General features: G+C 48.1%; 2 protein-coding genes across 2 annotated transcripts; one reads left to right on the top strand and one right to left on the bottom strand.

The window, feature by feature from the left end:
• Positions 1–1,020: 1,020 nt before the first annotated feature.
• On the top strand, positions 1,021–7,102 carry dok1a (docking protein 1a). Its single transcript, XM_028416792.1, has 7 exons — positions 1,021–1,142; positions 1,852–1,930; positions 3,373–3,512; positions 3,590–3,700; positions 3,773–3,842; positions 4,001–4,173; positions 4,715–7,102. The coding sequence occupies exons 1-7, from the start codon at positions 1,086–1,088 to the stop codon at positions 5,603–5,605; spliced, it is 1,521 nt and encodes a 506-aa protein (XP_028272593.1). The 5' UTR covers positions 1,021–1,085; the 3' UTR covers positions 5,606–7,102.
• Positions 7,103–7,279: 177 nt separating this feature from the next.
• Positions 7,280–24,313, bottom strand: LOC114442944 (neuronal membrane glycoprotein M6-a-like). The gene is made up of 7 exons (XM_028416834.1): positions 24,060–24,313; positions 15,810–16,002; positions 15,252–15,408; positions 14,317–14,470; positions 12,611–12,687; positions 11,895–11,960; positions 7,280–11,057 (listed from the first exon to the last, which is right to left on the bottom strand). The coding sequence occupies exons 1-7, from the start codon at positions 24,094–24,096 to the stop codon at positions 10,905–10,907; spliced, it is 837 nt and encodes a 278-aa protein (XP_028272635.1). The 5' UTR covers positions 24,097–24,313; the 3' UTR covers positions 7,280–10,904.
• Between the last annotated feature and the right edge of the window lie 833 nt (positions 24,314–25,146).

The raw sequence follows: 25,146 nt of genomic DNA on the forward strand, positions 1-25,146 counted from the left end.
TCCACAGCAGGCTGACCTTAAGCCAACATTAAGTTCTGAACCCTCAGTGACCTCACCACACAGAGGTCGACGAGCAACAGTCCCTGGCACAGATTTGTGGCCACATCTTCCTAAGTGGATCCATACATAAGTACAGTAGATCTGAATTGATTGTGTCTCCTTGTGGTTGATGGACAGCATCAGATGGACAAACGGGATCAATACTCAGGCCTGCAGCAAATTTCCCCAGAGAAAGGTCTTCCTCTGCTGCCCTTCACCTCCCCTCACACAGCCATCTGTAACAGCTCTCCTGGGATCAGGAAGCACCTCTGCGTGCACGCCGTGCTGCTTCTGAAAACGGCAGTGACGTCTGACCACACAGCAGCAGGTTTACTGCCTGTACACGTAAACCAGGATCCTCTTTATATTTATAGCAGTGACCTTTTTCTGCAGCCGCTCTCTCAGCCTGGTGTCGTCCTGGATCATTCATGTTCGGAAGCAGCAACGTCACGCAAAACACAAACACAACCATCAACAAGGTACAGCAGCATCAAGGCTGAGGAGGAGTCCGCCGCAGCAGCTCTCCTGCTGTTCCTCCTGTCTCTGAGGTACAGAAGCTGCTTCCATTGTGATGTGTTTACTGACTCAGTGTGATTAAACCAGCAAAGCTTCACAGTGAGGACCAGCTCTGATGTCCTCTCGTCATGGAGCTGGTCTGTGGAGTGGATCCTATGCTCCACCAGGGAGCGGCAGGAAGTAGGAGCTGAGCAGCTACCGCGGCGAGCCTTACCGCACATAGCTGCACGTCTGTCAGGAACATTTACTGTACTAGTTGTAGTGTATTACACAAATATAATAAAAAATATTTTTAATCATGATCACACACTGCTGTGTGTGAATGTATTCAGATATGATGTGTAAATGTGACACACTGAATCAGTGCTGGACTTTGTCCTCTGCTCTTTGCTGCCTGTGTGTGTCTGTGTGTGTGCTCCAGGTGAGGATCATGTTTCACGAATGTTTACCTGAGGTCACGCCCCACCTTCACTGCTCACCATGACACACACACACACACACACACTCTCCTACGTCTGTCTGAATCCTCGATGGACTCTCACACTAAAACAGGGAAGCTTTACCTCCAACCGCACAAAGCTGGCAAAGTAAGTACACACAGGTTTACCTTGTTGTTGTGAGTGTTTGCGAGGCCGTCGTGTGACACAGGAGCCGCCTGGTTTTTCCTGTGGGGGAGAAATGTTGTGATAATAGAGACACGTTTGACAGCAGTGTGAGGCTAAACTGAACTAAAAGACAGATTACAGACACACTGTCAGGCTGCTTTATTATAAACTGAATAATTCAGTGATTTAATACTGAACTGTTGAATATGACGCTGATGACTCTGGAATGTAGCCGAGTTGTGTACACATGGTATTTTCTGCAGTTTCTCTCAGACTCCTCAGTTATCTGAAAGACGAAGCGTCACCCCAGCTCCTCTGTGTGAGGCTCAGAGAGGCTCCAGGAATCCAAATAAACAAGTTCAAACACAGCACAGTTTGCACACCTCACATTCCTACACAGCCCTGACTCACACAGCATCGCAGCCTGTCAGCCACCTGGAACACTACAGACAACAGTCACAGGCTTGACATCACCAGGAACATGCATTGTGTTCTTATGTTATTGTTAGACCTGCCTTTTATTTTGGTGGGGTGTGGAGGTCACTCCTTCCTGTCCTTTGACCTGAATGTGACATGCTGTGACTGATGTCTGACAGGAGGGAGGGCTGACACTGAGAGTCACAGCGTTCATGAGGAGAAGCAGCAATGACTGTGACCCATCGTAACTTTAACCTCTTGTTGTCTCCGTCAGAAATGGAAGCCGGTGTGGTTGTCTCTGTTTCCCCACAGCAGCAGTGGAGTGGGCCGCCTGGAGATCCAGGACATGGGAGGTACAGTACAGAACCATCCTACCAATGTGTGGCCCAGATCCAAAAGATCAACCCCCATGCTAATGCATGCTAATGCTACCCTTACTTCCTGTGCATACATCATGGGCTGCTTAGACCTCAGTATCATCTGCAGTGTTCAGATAAAACAGAGAAGTTAAGCGTCTGTAGCAGGACTGTGCATCTCTTTATGCATTCATGTATTCAGCACCGGTGATGTCTCACTGAAATGACGTCCAGCAGGCTGAGATCCTCTTTACAAACACCCTCCTTCCTGTGCAGCATGTTTAGAAACTCGAGCGTTTGCCGGCTTAAAACTAAAACTGTGTTACTCTGCCTGAGACGAGGCGTGATCAGATGTTATGTCACGGAGCATCATAAGGAAACAGCCCACAGGTGGATGCTGGGCGGTGCTGCTGGTGGATGTGTGTCATGTATGCATCAGCAGCAGAACATGAGCAGCGCATTTGGGGATTAAATGGTGATGATGTTATGTAAGGAAGCATCCGGTCATCAGAGCTCACGTGCAGGCTTCAGTTCTGCACATTCTGTATGTATACTGTACAAAATAAATAATCCAGAGAACAAAGAGTGACACAAAGACTCTTAGAGAGAGAAACATGATGCACGGACAGAGACAGAGAGCACCTGAATCAGCCGTGACACTACAGCATGGCTCTGAGAACTGTGTGTGTGACGAACACTGACACAGCAGGATATCACTCCAACAGTCCCAACTGAGAGAGCTGACCTGAAAGTGTCTCAACTGGTCACCATGGCAACAGCTGGCGGAGGAAGGACACTTCCTTCTGTCCTCTCCTGTCACCTCTAGGTCAATAGTACAAGACAGGAAGGACACAGCTCAGACTGTCCCAAATTCAGACCTCATGTTAATTTACAGTGAACGTGAGCTCTAATGATCAGAGGCAAAGTGTACAGTGTTCATGTGGGCTCGTTTGTCCACCACAGAGAGAAGGACGGGTGTCCCGGGTGGTCGAAGAAGCCTCAGCAGCCTCAGCTGCAGACATCTACAAGGAAGTGCTGACCTCTAGTGTCTCTGTCTGTAATTACATGTCAGCTTACAGAGTGGACCTGCATTTAAACCTCCTGGTGTCTTTCTGATACATGTCATCATGGCCAGGAAAGAGTCATGTGACTCAACTGTCTGATGGTCCTTGAATATTATCATTTATCCTAACCACGTTAATCTACACATCTGAGTTAAAATCCTCCAAAAATAAAGAGTTCACTCCAACTCAGACTTAGTAAAAACAAACATCCTGTCCTCCTCAGCAGCCAGCAGGAAGCCATGATGTGAGCAGCAGTCACATGACCAACATTCAGAGAGTCTCTGTCTGACCTGCAGCTTTTTGCCAAACATTTCAAACCAGCCTGTGAACTGAGCTTAAAGGTTTTTAAATCGTGTCCGTCATGTTGTCCTGTAGGAGGCGCTGCAGGAGCAGATCATGGCACCGGGGGGAGGAAGCACCACCCATCTCATGGGGACAGGAAGCTGAAGGTGGTGCGACTGTCCGAGCTGATCAGTGTCCTCAGACTGCCCCCTAATGCCGAGGCCTGTCCCATGGTCAGCCGCTCTGCTTCATGTTCCCATCATGCATCACAAGCAGTTTGATTGACACGCCACTTCCTGTGCTGTTTCAGGAGAACATGTCGGCCTTCTGTGTGGAGACTCAGGACAGAACGATGGTGTTTGCAGCGCTCAAAGACGAGTGTGTGGACTGGGTGGACAAACTATGTCACAGCTCCTTCCAGGTGAGACGTCTGACCCCTTAATACCCAGACACTAAGTCACTGTGTGTTTGTAACCCTGCTGCGGTCTCTCAGAGGGAGGGAGGCTCCAGTTCAGCTCAGCTTCACATGGAGGAGAACCAGATATACTCCTCAGCAGATGAAGGTAAACCTTTCACTTCTTCTTTTCCACACTTACATTTCTGTGTTTCTATCTTCACATCCCACCGTCATCCAACTGTCCTCGGGTCTCCTTCTGTCAAAGCGCATGTCTCTCATATTTCTGCTTTGTGATCATTTAAAAAATGACGTCCTTCTTTCCAGTCACAGATTTCTGGGTGGTGATTCAAAGGACTGATGCAGCGACACGCTGTGGCCTGCAGGGGTCGTACTGGCTACAGGTGGGCCGAGAGTCACTGCTGCTGAAAGAAACGCAGAAGAAGAACATCATCAGAGAATGGCCGTACGAACTGCTGAGAAGATATGGAAGAGATAAGGTACAGACAGAGCTGTTCTACAACAGCCTGTCCACTTCCTGTCCACAGCTCCTGTAGGGGGCGCTCTGCAGACAGTCTGAATGAACAGCAGTGATTGGTGATGTCATCAGAGGTCAGTCAGATCCGGTATTGATCATGTATCAGAGCTGAATGTAAACAGACCGATGAGTTAGAACATAAAACACTAGCATGCTGCTAACAGCTGCTGATTGGTCAGTTCAGATTAGGACTGATGGGGACAGGAGGTCCTCCCTCCATGGCAGCCGGAGTCCTCACATATCTATCTCTATAGGGGCTCTGCTGCTGCTGGCTGAGGTGTCCAATCAAAGCGGAGGATGCTGGGAAGAGGCTCCTGGTGACGTCACTGATAGTTATATAACGGGACTTTTATTGATTAGAAAACATGTAAAAATCCAGAATTATACTCAACCTGATGATTCTAGACTGTCTCCAGAGCGCCCCCTAGGGGTCAGGAGGTTTCCTCCACATGGAAAGTCTGGTACAGTTAGGCAGTGGATGGGTTCTGTTCTTTTCCTTCCAGATGGTGCTGACCATCGAAGCAGGCCGCCGCTGCACCTCTGGTCCTGGAACTTTCATCTTTGAAACTCAGCAGGCTGAGAGAGTCTTCTCGCTGATTCAGAGCACCATCAAACTGAAGACTTCTTCTGCCACAACCCAAAACAGCGAGCGAGCTGTGACGTCCATCATTCAGGTTCACTCTCCTCTCCCCAAAATCCCCGACATGACCAGCATGGCCTCCCTTCTAGAGAACAAACTGAGGACGCACGGCAGGAAGTCCCCATCTCAGGAGGATCTGATTGGACCGTCAGAAAGTGGGTCAGCCCCACCGGCTCCTATCACACTCATGCCACTCCCACTGGTCCCCACGCAGGACGGCCCCTCTCCAGGTCATTACAGCAGTCAATCAGATGGCATATATGCCGACCCTGCTGACTGCATCCAATCAGCAGTCAAAGCCCAGCAAACCACAGCTCTGTATGTTGACCCTGCCAGTGTTCTCCCACTTAAACCGCCAGCTTCAAAAGAAGCCATCACACCCGTTTCCTCTGTTCCCACCTTCAGTATCAACATGCTGGACTCAGTCTACGCGGAGGTTTATGACAAAGTCAGCCCAGACCAGGACAAAGCAGCCGCCGTGCAGAGAAAGGGGAGGTGCTTTGGAGACGATGAACCCATTTACAACGAGCCCCTGAGAGCCAATGACAACGTCCCTGAGAAAACACACAGCAAGCCCGACCCATTCGCCCACCTTTATGCTCAAGTCTGCAAGACGGCACCATCCTCTGGCCGCTCGTCATCTCCTAACGCCACCCCTGCTTTGTCTTCATGTGATATTGCCAGTGCGACAGCAGCAGAGGACGCAGAAGACCGTCTCAGTGATGTGGTCTATGAAAACCTGGGCATCATTTAAGTCAGAGACCAAAAAACCTGTAACATGAGGACTGGAGTCCAGGAAGAAACACTGTAGAAAAAGGGTTTCGTTGAATGAACTACTACACACTGTGTTCAGGTGGAGCACAGGTCTTCCTGGTCTCCACCTGTGTTTCCAGTCTGACTGTGTGATGGATTGGTCTCCTTACTGAGCTGCATCTGTGCCAAACACAGCATTTGACACCATATTAGCCACTCTGCATGTTCACCGTTTCACAGTTCAGCCTGAAAATATGACTGAAAAAACATGAGCTCCCTCAGGTGGCTGAAAGGTGAACAGAACATCTGCTCATTAAAATGTACACTTTCCTTTTTTCAGACAGATAAGCCGCAGCAGTCGCTGTCAGCTGAACAGACATGATCTCACCACAGTGTGCTTCACTCTGAGCCAGTTTCTATCTGTTTGTTTCACATCTTGATCTCTTTTAATTGGATTTAAGGGGGTTTATATGTATATTAAGTGTAACTTTTTTTAAAAGTTTCTGTTCATTTTTTATGTAAATCTCAAAAAGCCCCTAAAATCCATTTCAAAGACAATTCAACATTTTAAAATACATAACATGACATGAAAGCTACAAAAACTGCAGTTATCCATATGTCTGGATCATGAATTGATCACACAGTATTAATCAATGTATGTATGCTAAATACATAATTGTGTTTCTTGTAGTTTTCACTCATATCTGCATGACAGTGATTGAAAAGAACCTCAAACGTCCCTAATTTCTTGACGGTCCCTCAGTGAGAGAGGAGTGACTGCTGCATATTTATCATATTTAACGTGACAACAACGTGACAGAACCGTCATTCTGTCTATAAAAACACTTTGAAAATGAACAACAGACACTTAACAAATAAGTTAGCTGGTAACGGACTCACCGGGCTGTGTTCGGGGCTCAGCCGCCTGCTGGACGCACTCAGCCGCTCAGCGTCTGTAGCTGCTAGCGAAAGTTAGCTCATGTTAGCTACAGTTAGCTAAGTAGCGACTCGTCTGGCAATTGAAGATGTGTCTTACTCTGTAGTGTGGGCTGCTTTTAATTTCTCAAAAACTGGAATTACTATTTTATACTATTACACTTCAAGTTTAACATTTACGTCAGAACGGAACAGAATTACAACAATATCAGGCAGCCAACAGGTGATAACACTGAATGTTTACACATCGACTTTGGCCGCTCTCAGCACCCGTACCTTAAACCCATAGTAAAAGGCGCAAGGAAAAAGAACTCGCCCTGCGCTGGTGTTATGGCGCTGATGTTGATGTTTGACACACATTTGTGTGTATGGTTGTTCTTTCATAACAACTCTGACGTCTGCCTAAAAACTGTAAATAAATATTTGTACGTAATATCAACACAAACCACAGGTGTAATGGCTGGATGAAGCCAGCAGAGGGAGCTCTCGTGTCTCATGTGGGTCTGCTCAGCCACACCTTCAGATCCAGGCCACAGGGCTGCTGAGGAGGAGCTCCGTGATGAACACCACGATGTGTGATCAGGTAAATATTGATCAGAAGTGCAGGTGTGTAATCATTTATATATTGATTAGAACTGCAGGTGTGTAATCATTTATATATTGATCAGAAGAGCAGATGTGTGATCAGGTAAATATTAAACAGAAGAGCAGATGTGTGATCAGGTAAATATTGATCATCAGTGCAGATGTGTGAGCTGCACAGGTGTTTGTTAGGTGAGCACATACCTGCCGTCATGTCAGCGAGGATGAAATGAAGACACAAACTCAGACTGTTCCCTTATTAACAAGTACACAAGTGTATTATTTCATTTTATTTATATATGCAAGCAAGTTTATGTCTTTACAAATAAAAAAAAGCCACTGTCTGCCCAAGCTGTTGGCACAGATATGTACAAAAATGGAGGAGTGAATCAGATAAAGCCTGCTACTAAGCAACCAGAGTGAAGTACAAAAAGTCTACAGTACTATGGAGAGACAGAAAAACAGACTTCCAACGTCCAGAACGTCCAACCTGTCAGGACACATGAATCTGAGAGACACGCTGATCAGCTGTTGGATCTGCGCTTCAGTTCACGACGGGCCGAGGTGACTCAGGCACAGAGGATCTGTTGGGCCTGCGGCGCCCGGCCCAGCGGCTCACAGGCGGCCGGAGATCACGCTTTAGGAACGGTACAGTGAGTCCGTGTCAGACAGGGAGGACGCAGGGTGGACACACAGACTCATCTTCACAGGAAACAAATGGAGAGCTGCTCACAGCCTCTTCCTCGGGCCTCCTCTTCACCTTCAGCCTGCACAGGAAGTAGCTGGAATGGGAGCAGCCATTACAGATGGTGCTGCTCTGGCTGCAAGCTGTGCAGGCTGAGCTTGTTGCTAGGTAACACTGAGCTTTACTCATGCATCAGTGGCTCTGCTTGTTGTAAACAGCAGAGATCAAACAAGCAGAGACCCGAGCAGAGAGGGTGTGAGCCGGGGGGGTGGCCAGAGCAATACATTACACCACATCTGCAAATCCGCTTTATTGGGAGAAACAATACAGAACACCACAATCAGCAATCAGAGTCATGCACTTGTACGCCAGGAATGGAAAGGATGGATTTCTCGTCTCGATTTTAGTCAAACTGCTACAATATATTGCTCTGGTGGTAAACAACTGAGCAAGCAAGCTAGCTTAGCAACACCATTAGCAACAGGAACTGCAATACTGCACACCGTGGAAACGAAAACAAAAACAGCAGAACAGCGCCAGTGGAAAGGAAGGATTTTTTTTACTTTAATCATTAAAATGATGACCATTGAATGCATAACCATGCCACAAACAACAACTAGGTTCACTGTCTTTTTTTTGTAGTATAAGATTATCTTCATTATTATGAATTCATTCGTTTTCATCATTATTTCTTCAGATTATAACCAATGCTGCAAGACTATACACAGGCCCCACGGCGGGGGATCTCAATGCACTTACACACCAAGAATAAGAGAGAGAGAGAGCTCACAATGGTCAATAAGTGCACAAAAAACTATTTTTTTCTTTTATCTGAGGTTAAAAACACTGACAAGACATCCATTGTCAGGCAATGAAATGATAGAATACTGTTACTGTAAAACTAGACCCTTAAAAATACTGACTGTATGCAGCCGGGACGCACCCGAGCAGGACCGGAGTCTGCAGGAGTCTCCCTCCGTCAGCAAACCCCTCATCACATTCAGCTGCCTGTGCACCACACACACACAGCACCAGAGCCCAGCTCAGACCTGACTCTGACACACAGGGGAGGAGGAAGGGGACACTGGAGGAGGACGGGGACACTAAGCGCTGAGCTGCAGGTCAGGGGAGGAGGAAGGGGACACTGGAGGAGGACAGGGACACTGAGCGCTGAGCTGCAGGTCAGCAGCTTGTCTCAGAGTTCTGACTGTTTAACCTCTGAGATGAGAAAACCTAACAGTGGCCCAAATCCTCTGCTGTGGTTTGATCAGAGGACATCAGTGTGTGTGTGTGTGTGCGTGCAGAGGCAGCTCTGCACGGGGAGCGCAGGCTCAGGACATTGGGACTGAGCCGCCTCCTGCAGACTCTCTGACTGACAGGAAGTCGTCCTCCCGGCTGCTCACCTCACCTCACCTGGTTCACATATATGAATATCTTTATACAGAGCTGATGCAGGTGCAGCTTCACTGCCACACTGAAAGAAACACACTTCTTCTCTAATTAAATGATTCACATTTAAAAAGTTTCAAAGATTAAAAGTTGATAATAAAATAGTGAAATGTCATCGGTGAAAAGTAAATTATGGCTCAGAGTGATGGTGGAGGTGCGTGTGTGTGTGTGTGCTGGTAGTCTCATACTGACATCATCACCACCTGAATCCCATCTCTACTGGCAGATAGAGAATCATCATCACCTTCCTCCAACATTACCAGGAACAAACTGTTAGCTTATGTGCTGGAACATCATCTCACTGCTGGACCTCTTCCTTTCTCTGGCTCCTTCAGCACCTCCTCACACCTTTTTTAATTAACCCTCTACCTCCTGACGAGCTCTTTAACACCATCATCCCTCAGCCAGAACTCACCTGACTCTACAACCAACGAGTCGACAATGTTTGGTCAAACTAAAGAAGAGTCTGACATGATGAGTGTGTGTGTGTGTGTGTGTGCAGAACCACTGAAATACACATGAATATGTGACATAACCCCCACCCCCCCACCCCCAACACCGCCCGTTTAACCCCCTCAGTGCTTAAAATCACACAGAAAACGCTGATAAAAATGTGGCAAAAATTCTAAAAAGTGAGAAAAAACATTTTCAACAGACTGATGAGTTATGACAAAAAGACTTTGTGCTGCTAGGATGTGCTGTTTCTGAGGACGAATCACAAGTTTATACAATCTGGGGATGAAGAGGGAGGAGGAGGAGGAGGGGGGGGGGGGGTCACTGAGCCCTGGTTCACCAGTGGGGGTCTTTAATCCCAGTTTAAGCTCTGAGTCTGATCACAGAGAGAATTTGGAAAATTTATGACATCACTTCATCTGCATATTTTAAACCAATCAACGGTAGAATAAGGAGCCAATGAGACCAGGCCGACGGTGAAGGGTGGGGGTGGGGTGGGGTGGGGGTTGGGGGGGGTTTGGCAAAGCTACCCATTTGCACCGGGGAGGCACAAACTTCCTCTTCTCATCAAAGTGTGGTGAAACGACACAACACAGCATGACACCACCAAACAACACTGCCTGCACAACACAACCATTCAGTCACATCTATGTGTGTGTGTTTGTGTGTTTGTGTGAGGGCTGTCGGAGCGGTGGGGGCGTACACTGACACCCCTCAGGTTGGTGAGTTCTCTGACGCCACCGTCATGTCTGCAGCAGGCTGTTGGTCGAACTAAAGCAAACGTCTTTGGGCTCTTCAGGGTCTTTGTTTTTGGTTTGCGTTGTTGTGTTGTTGTTGTGTTGCTGAACAAACGTGTGTTTCTGGATGTTTTTGTTGGATTTGTTGCATTTCAGCCTGAATTTTGGACATTTGATGTTCACACGTTTTTTGACAGAAACAATTTTTGAACGTAGGGTTAATAAAAGCAGCCAATAGCCTGCTGCAGACACAAGTGTGTGTGTGTGTGTGTGTGTGTGTGTGTGTGTTTTCATCTTTAATTTCCACTTATGTCTTTGTTTATGTGTGTTCTTTGTTGTGTATGCTATGTGTTATCCTCAGCTTTGTTTCAGGGCATGTGTGTGTGTGTGTGTGTGTGTGTCTGACAGGTGTGTGTGTGTGTGTGTGTGTGTGTGTGTCGTTTCTTGTGGTTGTGTGTTTATGTGTAGGCATTGAGGCGTTCTTTGGAGCGCGTAGAGTGGATGTCGTGCAGCTCCTGCTCCTCCTTCGACTTGATGTCCTCGTACTTCTGCATCCGGCTGGCATCCTTCAGGTAGCCCCAGTTAGCAGCCAGAGCCATCAGGAAGTGGACCTGAGGGGGAGGAGTCAGAGGCGGGCTCAATCACAGACTTTATCCACAGCTGATCTGCTTGCTAAATTAGTTAGCTTGTTGTTTGTATCAGCTAACATTATGAATTAGTCCATAACATTAGCCCTGCAGGGGCTAATGCAGGGGCTGCAGGGGCTAATGTTATGAGGACATCAACATTAGCCCTGCAGGGGCATCAACATTAGCTAATGTTATGGCATCGCTATCGCAATCGCACACATTAGCTTTGTAGCATTGCATGGTTAGCTAAAAGCTGTTGGACAGAATAAGTTTGTATCATGGATCGTGTAGCTGCTGGTAGATATTTTTATCCATGGACTGTGACAGCTCCCCACAGCAACGGAAGACTCAGAGAGTGCAGGAAGCAGTAACTTATTAAAAACAGATGGTATTTCGTCTTCATGCTTTATCACAGAACATCAGAGTCTGTAGGCCTCTGAGACCTTGCTCCTCCTGACTGTATGAAGCGTGTTGTGTTTGCTCTCTGCTGCCCCCAACTGGTGTTAAACCTGTAGCTCCATGTTCAAATGAACATAAGGTGCCTAAGATGACATAAGAGGTATCATTCTGCAGATTTATTATCAGCATCAAAGCTGCTCCCTGCAGCTCTCGGAGCTCTGCTGCCCCCTGCTGACCAGACCCAGGACAACACTGTTTATGTGATTACATCATCATCACCATGTTTTTTACTGTTACACTGCACACATACACACTGCACACACACACAAACTCACACACACAAAGGCACACAGTGTCTGCAGCTTCTCTGTTCATCCACTCTCAGCACTATTAGAGCCAATCAGAAATCAGAGTGCTCACCATGGCGATGACTGCAGCTCCTGCTCCTGCCAGCGCACACACGAACAGGTGGAAGGTCAGGTCCAGCTGTGACACACACAGACACACAGCAGTGTTACTAAGGATGGGATGGGGGCTCTGAGGATGACCCGCTCTCTCACAGGATGACCAGCCCTCTCACGGGATGACCCACCCTCTCACGGGATGACCCGCCCTCTCACGGGATGACCCACTCTATCACATGATGACCCGCCCTCTCACGGGATGACCCGCTCTCTCACAGGGTGACCCACTCTCTCTCTCACAAGGTGACCCGCTCTCTCATGGGATGACCCGCTTTCTCACAGGGTGACCCACTCTCTCTCTCACAGGGTGACCCAACCTCTCACAGGATGACCCACTCTCTCACAGGGTGACCCACTCTCTCACAGGGTGACCCACTCTATTACAGGGTGACCCACTCCCTCTCTCACAGGGTGACCCACTCTCTCACAGGGTGACCCGCCCTCTCACAGAGTGACCCACTCTCTCACAGGGTGACCCACTCTCTCACAGGGTGACCCGCCCTCTCACAGAGTGACCCACTCTCTCACAGGGTGACCCACTCTCTCTCTCACAGAGTGACCCACTCTCTCACAGGGTTACCCGCCCTCTCACAGGGTGACCCACTCTATCACAGGATAACTTGCCCTCTCATGGGATGACTCGCCCTCTCACAGTGTGACCCGGCCTCTCACCTCATTGGATTCACACATCTTGAAGAACTTCTCCGATCCTGTGCACACCTTCCTCTCCTCAGAGATGGTCACAGCTCCTGAAAGACACAAAGCCCACATTCATCTGTGTGTTCTGGCTGAGAGATGCTGCAGTGAGTTTGCTGTCAGGGGAGCCTGGATGCAGTTTGAACTGTTGGACAGCAGGTGGCAGCACTGCAGAGACTGCTGCTGTGTCTTTGTTCTGCATGAGGCCATAGTGGGGAACAACATGGTGGACGGAGCTGCGACTACATCATGTGAAATATCACCTCATCATTATGAAACTGAACCCTCATGGCGACTGAATCAATCTGACCTTCATGTTTATTGATGTCATGTATTATTATTAGTGTTAACATGTCAGCCTCCTGCTTTGTGTTTTGTGTCTGTGACATGGCTTCCTCTCTGCTCTGCTTACTCTGAACACTGCAGTGCTTTCTGCCGGCACGTTGGCACCTGCGTCGCACACACACGGGTTTTTCCATCCGATGTGCCAGTTTGGTATTTTGGTGCGTGGCCATGAACTTGCTGTCTCCCAGCAGGAGGACACGAGCCGGATCAGTAAGCAGGTGATGCAGAGAAAATGAAGATGTACAGGAGCACATCGAAGCACTGCCTCAACAAGAAGCCATGCTGAAATCCACCAGTGAAGATCAGCTGCTTTCAGGTCTTCTTCGTGTTCTCCTGGAGGCTGTGAAATGTCTCAGTGTATGATCATATGTACATTGGATGTGAAACTGACAGAACTGACATCGCAGTTATTAGTCTGCATCAAGCAGCAGCACCAAAACCTGCAGTTCCTCCAGTGTCCACTAGAGGCTCAAACAGTGAGTCACACCTCAATGTTAAAACAGAAATAATCTCTGTTTATTGTTACTAGGTTACAAAGGCATCATCCAGACCTGCAGACCTGAGGAGTTCTAGTGTCTGTACGTCACTACAGAGAGGTGAGGAAGGTGTGGTCTCCTCCTCCTCCTCTCACTGACATGATGCTGTGGTGTATGACTAACACAGCATTCATGATGATACTCTGGTCCTTTAATTCACATTTTAAGCTACTTGTGTATCATTTCATGCTGTTTCTCCAACTCCGATAAAACACTGTTCAGCATCATCCAACATGTCGTTTCATCCTGGAACAATAAGGAAATTGCAAAATTTCCCAGCTTGGGATGATTAAAGTATTTCTATTCTATTCTATTCTATTCTAATACTGAGAAACTAAGTCGGGTTCTTCGTGCTCCTCTCGGTGATGTCAGGCTCACATGCCTCATTGATTGGTCAGTGGGAGAACAGTGAGGTCATCTGTAAACACTGAGCTACCAGCACAAAGACCTCAGCCTGCGGACACAGACTTCGCCCATCTCAGGCTCCACCCCTGGCTTACATCACCTTTCCTCTCAGCCTCAGGTGGCCACTCGAGGAGCTGCAGGTTCCATGTTGCTTTTATGGCTTCGGCCTCTCTGCTGTGTGTGTGTGAGTCCATCTGCACAGTTCAGTGGACAGCAGCCCTGAAGCATGCTGCTGGTAGTACAACAGACACTGAAGGCAGCCAATCACAGATTCCAAACCAGAACCCTCCCAGAGCCTCCTCCATCCATCAGGTGCTGCCCGAGAGGATATAAAGAAAGGAAGTCTGGACCTCACCGCTGAGCACAGGCACCAGAACATGGACAGGAGAGACTCACCAAACTGACGCAGGTCCAGGCAGAGGTTGGCTCCCTCCACTGAGCTGGTGTTCTGACACATGGACCACACGTTGAAGTACATGAAGACGGGCAGGCTGGTAAACGCCGTCACACCGAGCCACACCAGGAAGAACAGATAGGCCAGGAACATCAGCTGGAACACACAAACACACACACACATCAGACGGAGAATCGCAACATACAGCTGAGAGTGTGACAGTGTCAGGACACCATTCACACACCTGACTGTGTGTGTGTGTTATATGTATCATGTGATCCATATTATGCCCTTTTAAAGGCTGATGTGTATTTTGTGTTTTCAGTTCCCAGTAAACCTTCAGAACACGGCCAGATGAAAGCAGGGAGACCTGCTCTGTAACTTGGTGGATCCATACATGTTCATGTGTTTGGATAAACTGGAAGCAGACAGACTGGGAGAGGTGGGGTCATGGTGACGGCAAGAACAGGAAGTCCTATAGGGGGCGATCTGCAGACAGTCCAGAATGGATGGAGCCCAAAAACATAAAGGTCATGCTCATTGTCATCATGTTTTTCTTCATTTTTTTTTACAATTCTTCAAATCAATAAAACTCATTCTATAACTATATATAACCCTATAGAGATATATATGTGAGGACTCCGGCTGCCATGGAGGGAGGACCTCCTGTCCCCATCAGTCCTAATCGGAACTGACCAAGCAGCAGCTGTTAGAAGCATGCTAGTGTATTATGGGCTAACTCAGCTTTAGCTGTCAGAAAGACCAGAGGACATCAGTCTGTTTACATTCAGCTCTGATACAGGATCAATACTGGACCTGACTGACCTCTGATGACATCACTAATCACTGCTGTTTGTGTAGACTGTCTGCAGAGCGCCCCCTACAGGAGCTGTGGACAGTGTGGTGTGATGTTATGCAGCTTTTGCAGTTTTCTTACAAAAGCGGTCAGGCAGCGTCCGCAGGCCGTGATCTTGAACTCTCCGTACAGATCCCTGATGGCTCCAGTGGTGAAGAAGCCCTCCACCAGCAGCAGCACTCCAAATACAAAGAATCCAGCTGCCAGCCCGTAAATGATGTACTTCAGGATGTCAATACTGTGGACACACACACACAGTGTCAGGGGTTAATGAGTGTTTATTTATTTTCTGCATCCTTGAGTGTTGTCTGTAGATTTAATCACTGTGTGTTGCTGCCAAAAACAAGGCAGGGATAATGAGCGGAGCTGGGTTGGAGGTGGAAGGGGCGGGCCCCCCCCCCCAAGCTGGTAACTTTTCACATTCCTCAGATCTCAGTCTGATTTCTGTCCTCATAACCTGAATCCTTTTTAAATTCATAGTTTTATCATCATTTAGCTGATCCAAATATGGATTGATTAATCAGAAAAATATTGATAGAATAAGTATCAATGAATTAATCCCAAACACAGATGAATCTCTACAGATTAAATGAAAAAGCGTGGGCTGATTTAAACAGGGCTCTGGTGGAGCTTACTCACATGGTGAAGACGTCCAGTGTGTCTCCAGGAGCTCTGATGACCTCGAAGTAGTTTTGCAGGATGGTGACGGTGCCGCTCAAAGCCTCGTGGCCACACCCACAGAACAAGGCCACGCCCATGTACAGGAGAATGGTGGCGATGAGGGAGGCCCAGGGCAGGCTGCCCACACATCGCTCACAGCACTCCTTACAGCCTGGGGTCACACACACATACACAGTGATTGTTAGCCAACACTTCTGAACACATGCTATCAATCAAACCCCTTCATCGCCCACCCCCACCTGGAGGTTTTACATGCACTCACATGACCACAGGAGGGTCATGAGGAGGCGCAGGATGTCTGTTTGATCATGTCTTCAGACTGTACTCCTTCCTGATTGGTCCATCATATTAGCCCCAGTTTTAAGTCACCTGCCACATGCAGCCTCCAAACTCAGTGTCCACCTGCTGGGCTCAGCATCCACGGTCAGGAACTGTTCAGACAGACACTTCCTGTTCTGGATATGGGACGTAAACAATAGCCAGCCAGTGTTTAGCATTGCTAGCATGCTTTTTGTCGCCTTTGTTTTGTTATTATGAGTAGCATGGCTAAAGTGTAGCATCTGCTAATGCTGCAGTGCATTGTGGGGGGGGGGGGGGGGGTAGATCTGCCTGTGTATGCTGGACATTTTCTGAATGTTTGCATGCATGCTGCATGCTACACTCTGTCCACAGCAGTGAGGGCGGCTGGTGTAGGCGGAGGTTTCTAACACAGCTGTGGACCCCCAGCTTCCAGGACGTGCACAAGATGTCTGTGAGAGGCAGTGAATCAAACTCCTGTCAGACTGACGGAGGCTGAAAAATGTGAACATTAAAAAGCAAAAACAAACAAACAGCTGACCAGGTCAGGCTTAACACAAAACAACAGAAACTGATGCTAAAGAGGAGGCTGATCTGATCTGAGGAGCCTCAGCTCCACCCAGCGGCCTGATCAGCCATGACACACACACACACAGCTTCCCTTCTTCACCTCCCTGCTGTACAGAAAATGTGTGCGTTTGTGTGTGTGTGAGTCATCGCGCTGCTCAGGTTTAATTGACCAGCCTTGTTGCCATGCCAACCGGGGTGTGGCAGGAGCCTGCTGACCCACTTTGCCTGTAGCGTTGTCATGGCAACAGTGGCTTGTGTGTTACAGCCACACAAACGCACACTTTCTCTCTCACACAGCATCCATTTTCACAGACATCTCATTTTGTCTGCGTTTGTGGAAACATACACAGATTGAGTGTGTGTGTGTGTGTGTGTGTGTGTGTGCGCACGCTGAATGTGAGGAACAAAAATGGCTGCTGTGCCCAGCAGGAAGGTACCATTTTACACCGACTGACTCCATTTAATAACATGTTCATGCTCCTGAGCTACATGCTAACGCTGTTTCCTTGTGTGCATATTTGATGGACACACACACACACACACACAGCGGAGGTGTTTGGTGCTAAATGTGTTGAGCGTGTGTGAAGCTGCTTGTTGTCTTTTTTATATTATGACTGTGCAGTTGTGTTTTTAGCTGTGTGTGTGTTTGTGTGTGCTTCCTGAATTTCAGCCATGTTATAATCCTCATATTTCCACATTTGGGCTTTAAACGCAGGAAAGACCCAGTGACCTGGTAAAAAGTGGGACAGGCTGAGTGTGTGTGTGCGCGCGCATGTGTGTGTGTGTGTGTTTCCTTTGTTTAGGCAGAGATAAATAATTTCAGATGACCTGATAGCCAGCGTTCCTCTGCTGCTTTATTATATAACACTCCTCAGGCTGGATCATCACACACACACTGTGTTAGAACATTTTTACATTTTAACTTTATTTAAATCATCTTCAGCATTAAAAACATGGCAATGCAAAGGAGACCGTATTGCCCTCTGTCTAGTTGTGTGTCATTTGTGCCACACTAAAGCATATTCATGTAATATTAATGAACATCAGTGATAATCTGACTGCTCCGTGTTCTTGTTGTCTCTGTTGTCAGGACTGTACGTCTGATTCAATGTCCTGATTGTTCACGTTAGCAGCCATAATGTAGACGTTTGTTTTTGTGTCGTGGATCAATTATTTTATATTTATGATGACACTCATCCTGTTGGCCTCAGCATCCTGACTGACCCTTCGGTTCACATCTGAGCATCAGACTGCAGTGACACTGAAACATCTGAAACATCTGAAGCTGTGTGTGAGTCTGTGTGTGTATTGATACATGATACTGGAGAAGAGATGATACTAAACTGCAGCTCCAGTTGTTTGTGATCACTGTGTGTTATCTGGCTGTGCTTTTCTATCACACACAAACACACACACACACACAAACACACACTTTCACAATCAGCCTCAGAGCTCATTAGGCAGCAATTTGAACAGCGAGTCTCGCCTGATGGTCAGCAGACAACATAGCTGCTGTAAGTGTGTGTGTGGATCACTGTGTCTGAGAGGATTACACACAGATACACAAACGCAGACACACACACACACAGACACACACAGAGTGGCCTGAAGATACACTCAAGAGTCAAAGGCCTGTTCTAATGGAAAATGACAAGTTCAGCCCCACTGCACCGTTAAGACTGAGATCAGTTCAGCAGTGTAACACACACACACACACACAGTGGTGGCACGCCCGGGCATGAGTCTCCTAACTGCCAATCAAACCCGTCCTTCCTGTCCGTCAGTTTATGATCAGCAGCAACAGATGAACACCTGTGGTCATATGACACACTGCAGTGACAGGTTAAAGGTCGGCTTGTTAACACTGACACCTGTGGTCAGTAAGTGAACTGCAGGCAGCATCCTGATGACCGATCAGCTGTTTCCTGTTGTGTTGGACCATGAGACAGAAAGGTTTTTATCACACTGTTTCCCTGAGCCTCACACCTCCACAGTGCATTGTTGCTAGCTCAGATCAATGTGGAACCCATTTCCAGCTAGCAGCCTTGTAGGGTTACCCGGCCACTGTCAGCAGGAAGGTTCTCCTTATGAGCCGGGTCCTGTTCAAGGTCTGTTCCTGTTAAAGGGAGTTTTTCCTGATCTTAAGGGGGTTCAGGCTCTGGGTCTATGTGAAGCACCTTGAGACAATTCCGACAGTAAAATGAGCTGTATGAATAAATAAATATGTAAATAAATGACATTAATCATTGTTGATGTTTGTTATCCACCTGGCGCTGTTTCTTGTGTGTCCACAGACAGAAAGACTGAAACATACAGAGCAGACACATGTTCAGCAGTTCAGTGTCAGGACCACAGCCTTTAGAAGAGTCAAACATCCACAATGGGACTACTTTCTGTAAACCCCCCTTGCCATCTATCCCCAGGGGAACCTGCAGGATGGTTTTGAAAGATTCTCCTGGAAGAAGTCCCTGGTCAGGCAGCCATTGTGCAGTCATCACACATTGCTGACTGAATGATCAGCCTGACCGACTTAATTCAGTTCATCAACAACCAACTGCAGGAGTCTGGGCGGCTCCATGGGTACCAGATGCCTCTACAGGGACCACTGCTGACCACGGTCAGCTTCAGTCCCACAACCTTTGTGAGATCTCACAAAATGTCCCCCCTGGGGCCCCTTACAAATGAAGAAGCACCAGAAACGTGAGAGAAACGGTGTCACAGGCCTTCCTCTCTTGGCGTGACGTGTTGCTCAGGATAAACCTTCTTCCTCAGATACACCTGGGTAAAGCTAACATGCTAACAGGTCACTCTGAAAGCTGATTGGATGCAGGGCAGCGGTGTGGGTGTGGCTTTGACGGTTTCTCTGACAGGAGGGGAGGGTTTGGACCCTGAGGAGATGCTACCTCCACATCCTGCTGGCTGTCCAGAATCAGCAGCATTCTGCTCCTAAGGAGAGACGCTTGAGAGCCTGACAGGACCGAAGACGTCTTCATCAGCTCCCAGCACATTCCTCAGCCTGACATCGGCTCTGGAGGAGCTGCTGCTGCTGTGAGGAGGTGAACCTCCCCCTCTTTAAGCAGACAGGAGTGATGATGTCATCCTGAGTGACGACGCCGTCAGCTGTTTATTGATCAGACTCCAGCTCCACATTGTCAGTCACTGAACTCCTGCATGTGAAGATGAGGCCAGCCCAGGCCAACGTCTGTGTGACAGGCTGCAGGGGGCGCTGCAGGACACCTCACATGGTGCTGTGATGTGTGTACCTGTAGAACCAGTGTCTGTAGGCTGCAGCTGGTGGTGCAGTGTGTACCAGCAGCTGTGTGTACCAGCAGTGTGTACCATCAGCAGTGTACCAGCAGCAGTGTGTACCATCAGCAGTGTACCAGCAGCAGTGTGTACCATCAGCAGTGTGTACCATCAGCAGTGTACCATCAGCAGTGTACAAGCAGCAGTGTACCAGCAGCAGTGTACCAGCAGCAGTGTGTACCATCAGTGTGTACAGCGATGCTCTCCCAGCAGCTGTCCTCTGTCAGTGGACGGTAATGAAATGAAAGCTCTGGCTGCACTCTGAGCGTCTGTGGAGTCCATCTGTATCGACTGCCCTGCTCTCCATTAAGTCCCATTCTATTAGTGGCCTTTGTAATGAAATGGACACACACAGACACACACACACAGGTCTGCGACTGTTGTCAGTTCAGTCTTCAACACAGTAAAACCTCTGTGACTTCCTGCTCACACATCAGACAGCTCTGCAGACTGGAGATGTTTAGAAACAGGCTGGTTACAGACTGCTGACAGACTGTTTTGAAGCTTTTCTCCGGCTGTGTTGAGGATGTTCTTGGGCTGTGTTTAGGCAGTTTTCTGGCTCTTCTCAGGCTGATCTTTGGATGTTCTCGGGCTGTGTTCAGGGTGTTTTCAGGATGTTCTCAGGATGTTCTCAGGATGTTCTCGGGCTGTGTTCAGGGTGTTTTCAGGATGTTCTCAGGATATTCTCAGGATGTTCTTGGGCTGTGTTCAGGCTGTTCTCAGGATGTTTTCAGGATGTTCTCAGTCTGTGTTCAGGATGTTTTCAGGCTGTTCTCAGGATGTTCTTGGGCTGTGTTCAGGCTGTTCTCAGGATGTTCTCAGGATGTTCTTGGGCTGTGTTCAGGCTGTGTTCAGGATGTTCTCAGGATGTTCTTGGGCTGTGTTCAGGCTGTTCTCAGGATGTTTTCAGGATGTTCTCAGTCTGTGTTCAGGATGTTTTCAGGCTGTTCTCAGGATGTTCTTGGGCTGTGTTCAGGCTGTTCTCAGGATGTTCTCAGGATGTTCTTGGGCTGTGTTCAGGCTGTGTTCAGGCTGTTCTCAGGATGTTCTTGGGCTGTGTTCAGGCTGTTCTCAGGCTGTGTTCAGGATGTTCTCAGGATGTTCTTGGGCTGTGTTCAGGCTGTTCTCAGGCTGTGTTCAGGATGTTTTCAGGATGTTCTCAGGCTGTGTTAAGGATGTGTTCAGGATGTTCTCAGGCTGATCTCTCTGCGTCTGTCAGCCTCTGATCTTCATCTGTGTCAGTGCTGCTGTACCTGCTGCAGCTGACAGTCTGGACTCTCCAGATGTTCCATCATGTCCATCCATAAGAAGCTGCAGCAGACAAACTAAATGAGGACTTTACAAACATGCAGTCAGTGAGGAGACACACAGCTGATCATTCAGATTGAGTCGTTTCCACAGACAAACAGCAGGGATCATCAAAAAGGCTGGGTTGTTTCTGTGGATGTGATGAAGACTTCAGAGAGGAAGAGCTGTGGTTTCCTCTGCAGCAGGTGTTTTCTGTTTTTAGCTGAAATAAAAATGGATCCTTTGAAGGAGAAGACTCATCAGACTGTTTGTGTCTGAGCTGTTGTCGTGTGCTGGGCTCTGTCATCAGACGGCCTCCTCCTCCTCCTCCTCCTCTTCCTCCTCCTCTTCCTCCTCCTCCTCCTCCTGTCCCACTTATAAACTCTGATTACAGATGACTGATGTTTTCACATGTCACTCTTTAAATAATGAAGATTAAAGTCTGGAGTGATGTCAGGTTTTCCCTCCTTCAGTGACAGCGTCAGCTCAGGCAGCACCTGAGTCCACCTCAGACCTGCTTCATCCTAATATGGGCAAAGAGGTGGAGCTGGGGGGGGGGCTCTGCCTGTCAATCAATCTTCACTCTGCATATCTTCAAGCCAACAGTCTGTGAGGAGCTTCATTATAAAGACTTTAAATGTGAGAAGCAGATGATGTGATGAAGCTCAGACTTTATATATTGGTCTTCATCCCTTCCTGTAGAAAATTCGGATGTGCTGCTGCTGCTGTTTAAAAACACCACGTTCCTACAGCTGCTGCTGCTGGTTCTGTCTGCTGCTGGTGGTTCTGTCTGCTGCTGCTGGAGTCCTAAATAAACTGAGATCCTTGTTGATGCTGTGTTCATGGAGGGAGGAAGCGGCACCTTTCAGTGTGTTTATGGTGATGTCACCAGCATGATGCTGTACACACCATGACCAGACCTCACTGAGGACCCTGTTCCAGAGGACCTCCAGGAACCCTGACCTCAGACTTGTGCCACACACACACAGTGTGGTACCAACACTGTTCCTGTCTGTGTGTGTGTGTCTTTCGCCTGTTGGTATTTAGAGTTTTGCAGGACACAGACGGGGCTCAGCTCCACCTCTTCGCCTCTGTTGGGCGATGACCTGAGTCGTCACGCAGAGCTTCAAGCTGCTCTTCAGAAACCTGAGTGATGTCACCATCACAAGATGGCCGCCCCCATTTCATGTCACTTTTAATCAGTGCATGTAGAACTTTAATGGAGTTTATTATGAAGCTCAGGAGGCTGCCTCCCACCTGCTCGTTACATCACACACCTTCCAGTCAGCTGAGAGCATTCTACATCAAAAGCCCAGTGAGGAAGAGGAGCAGGCCAAAACGACCCGATGAAGACAGACAGACGGAGAGAGGGAGGAAGGAGAAAACAGGCTGGAATGAAAAATCATGTTTGCCTGAACCCTTCCGCGTTCTGATTGGCTGGAACAGGTTCCTTCCAGAAAAAGCAGGAATCCGCCTATCACACAACAGAAGACAATACCATAACGCTGTTTCCATAGAAACAGCCTTAATAAAAGTTAAAGCCACCAAAATGATTGAACAATCCTCCATTCCTCCTCGTCATCTGCTCCTCCGTCGTTGGAGCTTCTCGCCCTGTTTCTGCATTTGTCTGCCGTCACAGCGAAGGTGTGATGAAGACGACGGACACGCCCATTTTTACCGCCAACAACAACAACAGTAAAAACAGCAGGAGGCATAAAAAACACAAAAACACACAAATAGACACAAACAGACACAACCAAACACACAACCAGGCAGAGATTAGACATGAGTTAATGTGTGAGGACAGAAATGGACAAAAATATGAGACATGAGAGGGAAGAAGGCGAGAGAGAGAGAGAGAGAGACAGGGAGGGAGGCAACCGAGATGGTGGAGGGGGGAGAGATGAGTCAAAATACAGGAGAGAGACAGGGAGAGAGACAGCAGAGAGAGACAGAGAGGGACAAGGAGAGAGAGAGAGAGAGAGAGGGACAGAGAGAAACAGAAAATCCAGTGTGGAAGGCCGAGTGGCTGAAAGAGAGGAGAGCGCAGGAGATGGAGAGATATGAAGAAAATGGAGGGAAAGCGACACAGACAGGGGGGGGGGGTGCAGCGAGCGAGGCAGAGGGAAAGGCGTTCAGACAAGCGTGAAGCATCAACAATGGAGGCTAACAAAGAAAAGCCCGATGGAGGCATCAATCACTGCCCCACTTAGCCCTCCTCCCTCTCATTTCACTCTTTATCTCAGGGTTTTGCCCCACACTCCCCCCTTCTGTCACCCCCCCCCCCAGCCAGCCACTCCCACCTCCTCCATCCATCCACCCATCCACCCATCTGTCCTTCCATCCATCTGTCCCTCCGTCTGTCCATCCAGCCTCCAAAACAACTCGACCGACCCTCCAGTGTCTACCATGTCCAGCCGTCCCACACCCAACCAAACCCTCTGCTGCTTTGTGCTTGGACGCAGACAGAATACAGCGTCCTGAGCTGTAATCAGCATCAGACCAGCACGTCAACACTCACAGCTCCATCTCCTCAGACGAGCAGCTCACAAACACTCAGAGAAAACACACTGAATCTCAGATCTGCTCCTTTTTCTGCAGGACATTTTCTTTCTCTGTGCCCACAGCACGCGCACACACACACACACACACACACACAAAGGGATGCCATGATACTGACGGATGGAGAGAACAATGACATGAAAACAGAGCCGCTGACGGAGATAAAGATGCAGAAATGACTCTCACCTTTCTGGCTCTGGGATTCATCCATGTTTTCCTCCATCGTGGCAGGTTACAGTCCCTTTGTCTCCGTTTCGTGTGAAGCTGTTTAAAGCCCCTCGCTCGCTCTCAGCACTGTCTGTGTGTGTGTGTGGGAGGCAGTGTGTGTGTGTGTGTGTGTGTGTGAGAGAGAGAGAGAGAGAGAGAGAGAGAGTGTTTTTTTCCCTCCCTGCAGATGATGGAGGCTCAGGGAAGTCCCTGTTTCAGCTCTCTCTCCTCACTCTGCCATCTCCAGCATCCTCTCTCTGTCTGCCTGAAAACCATCACAGAAAATCAGATTATCTGACACACACACACACACACACACACACATACACACGATTAATCATAAACATGAAGAAATAAAAAGGAGCTTTACAGCAAGTCATTTGTATTGATTATAAACACACAGCATGAAAACACATTAAAATAACACACACACACAGTGTGTGGACGCTGACAGGTGGATGCTCCATGCAGTCTGCAGTCAGTGCTCCACCCTTTGCTGTGTGAACTTAGTTTGCTTAAACTCCACCTGAGCCACACTCACCTGGACAGACACACACCTGAGGACAAGGTGTCCAAACCAGGAGGATGTCCAGGCCTTTAAAAAGATGAATGGGAAGGTATCTGGCGCCCCCCTGTGGCCGTGTGGTACATGTTGAGTTTGTCCTGTCCTTGTTTGGTCTGCTGAAAATGGCAGAAACATGTTTAGTGTTGTAACATAGTCTGGTTGGTGTGTTGTTGTGTGATTGTCGGCATGTTGTCAGTCAGTCCTCTCTGCTTCAGGCCGTTTCATTTGACACTTGATCCACAAGAAAACTGTAGCTTTATCCAGCAGGAGGAGCAGGTGTATCTTTAACAATTTAACTCACAAGGCTGCAGATATAAACAACAGTTATAAAACCAGATACATATTTAGGTGGAAAACAATACAAATATGAATATCTAACATTAAGTTCCACATGTCAGGTGGCTGTGGTGACACAGAACATCCAGCAGAGAAAACTGTTCATCTATATACAAACATCAGTGAAGTGTCTGAACAGGCGCTGGTCCAGTTCAGCTGATGGGT

The sequence above is a fragment of the Parambassis ranga genome, chromosome 1 (assembly GCF_900634625.1).
Source record: "Parambassis ranga chromosome 1, fParRan2.1, whole genome shotgun sequence".
NCBI classification, from domain to species: Eukaryota; Metazoa; Chordata; class Actinopteri; family Ambassidae; genus Parambassis; species Parambassis ranga.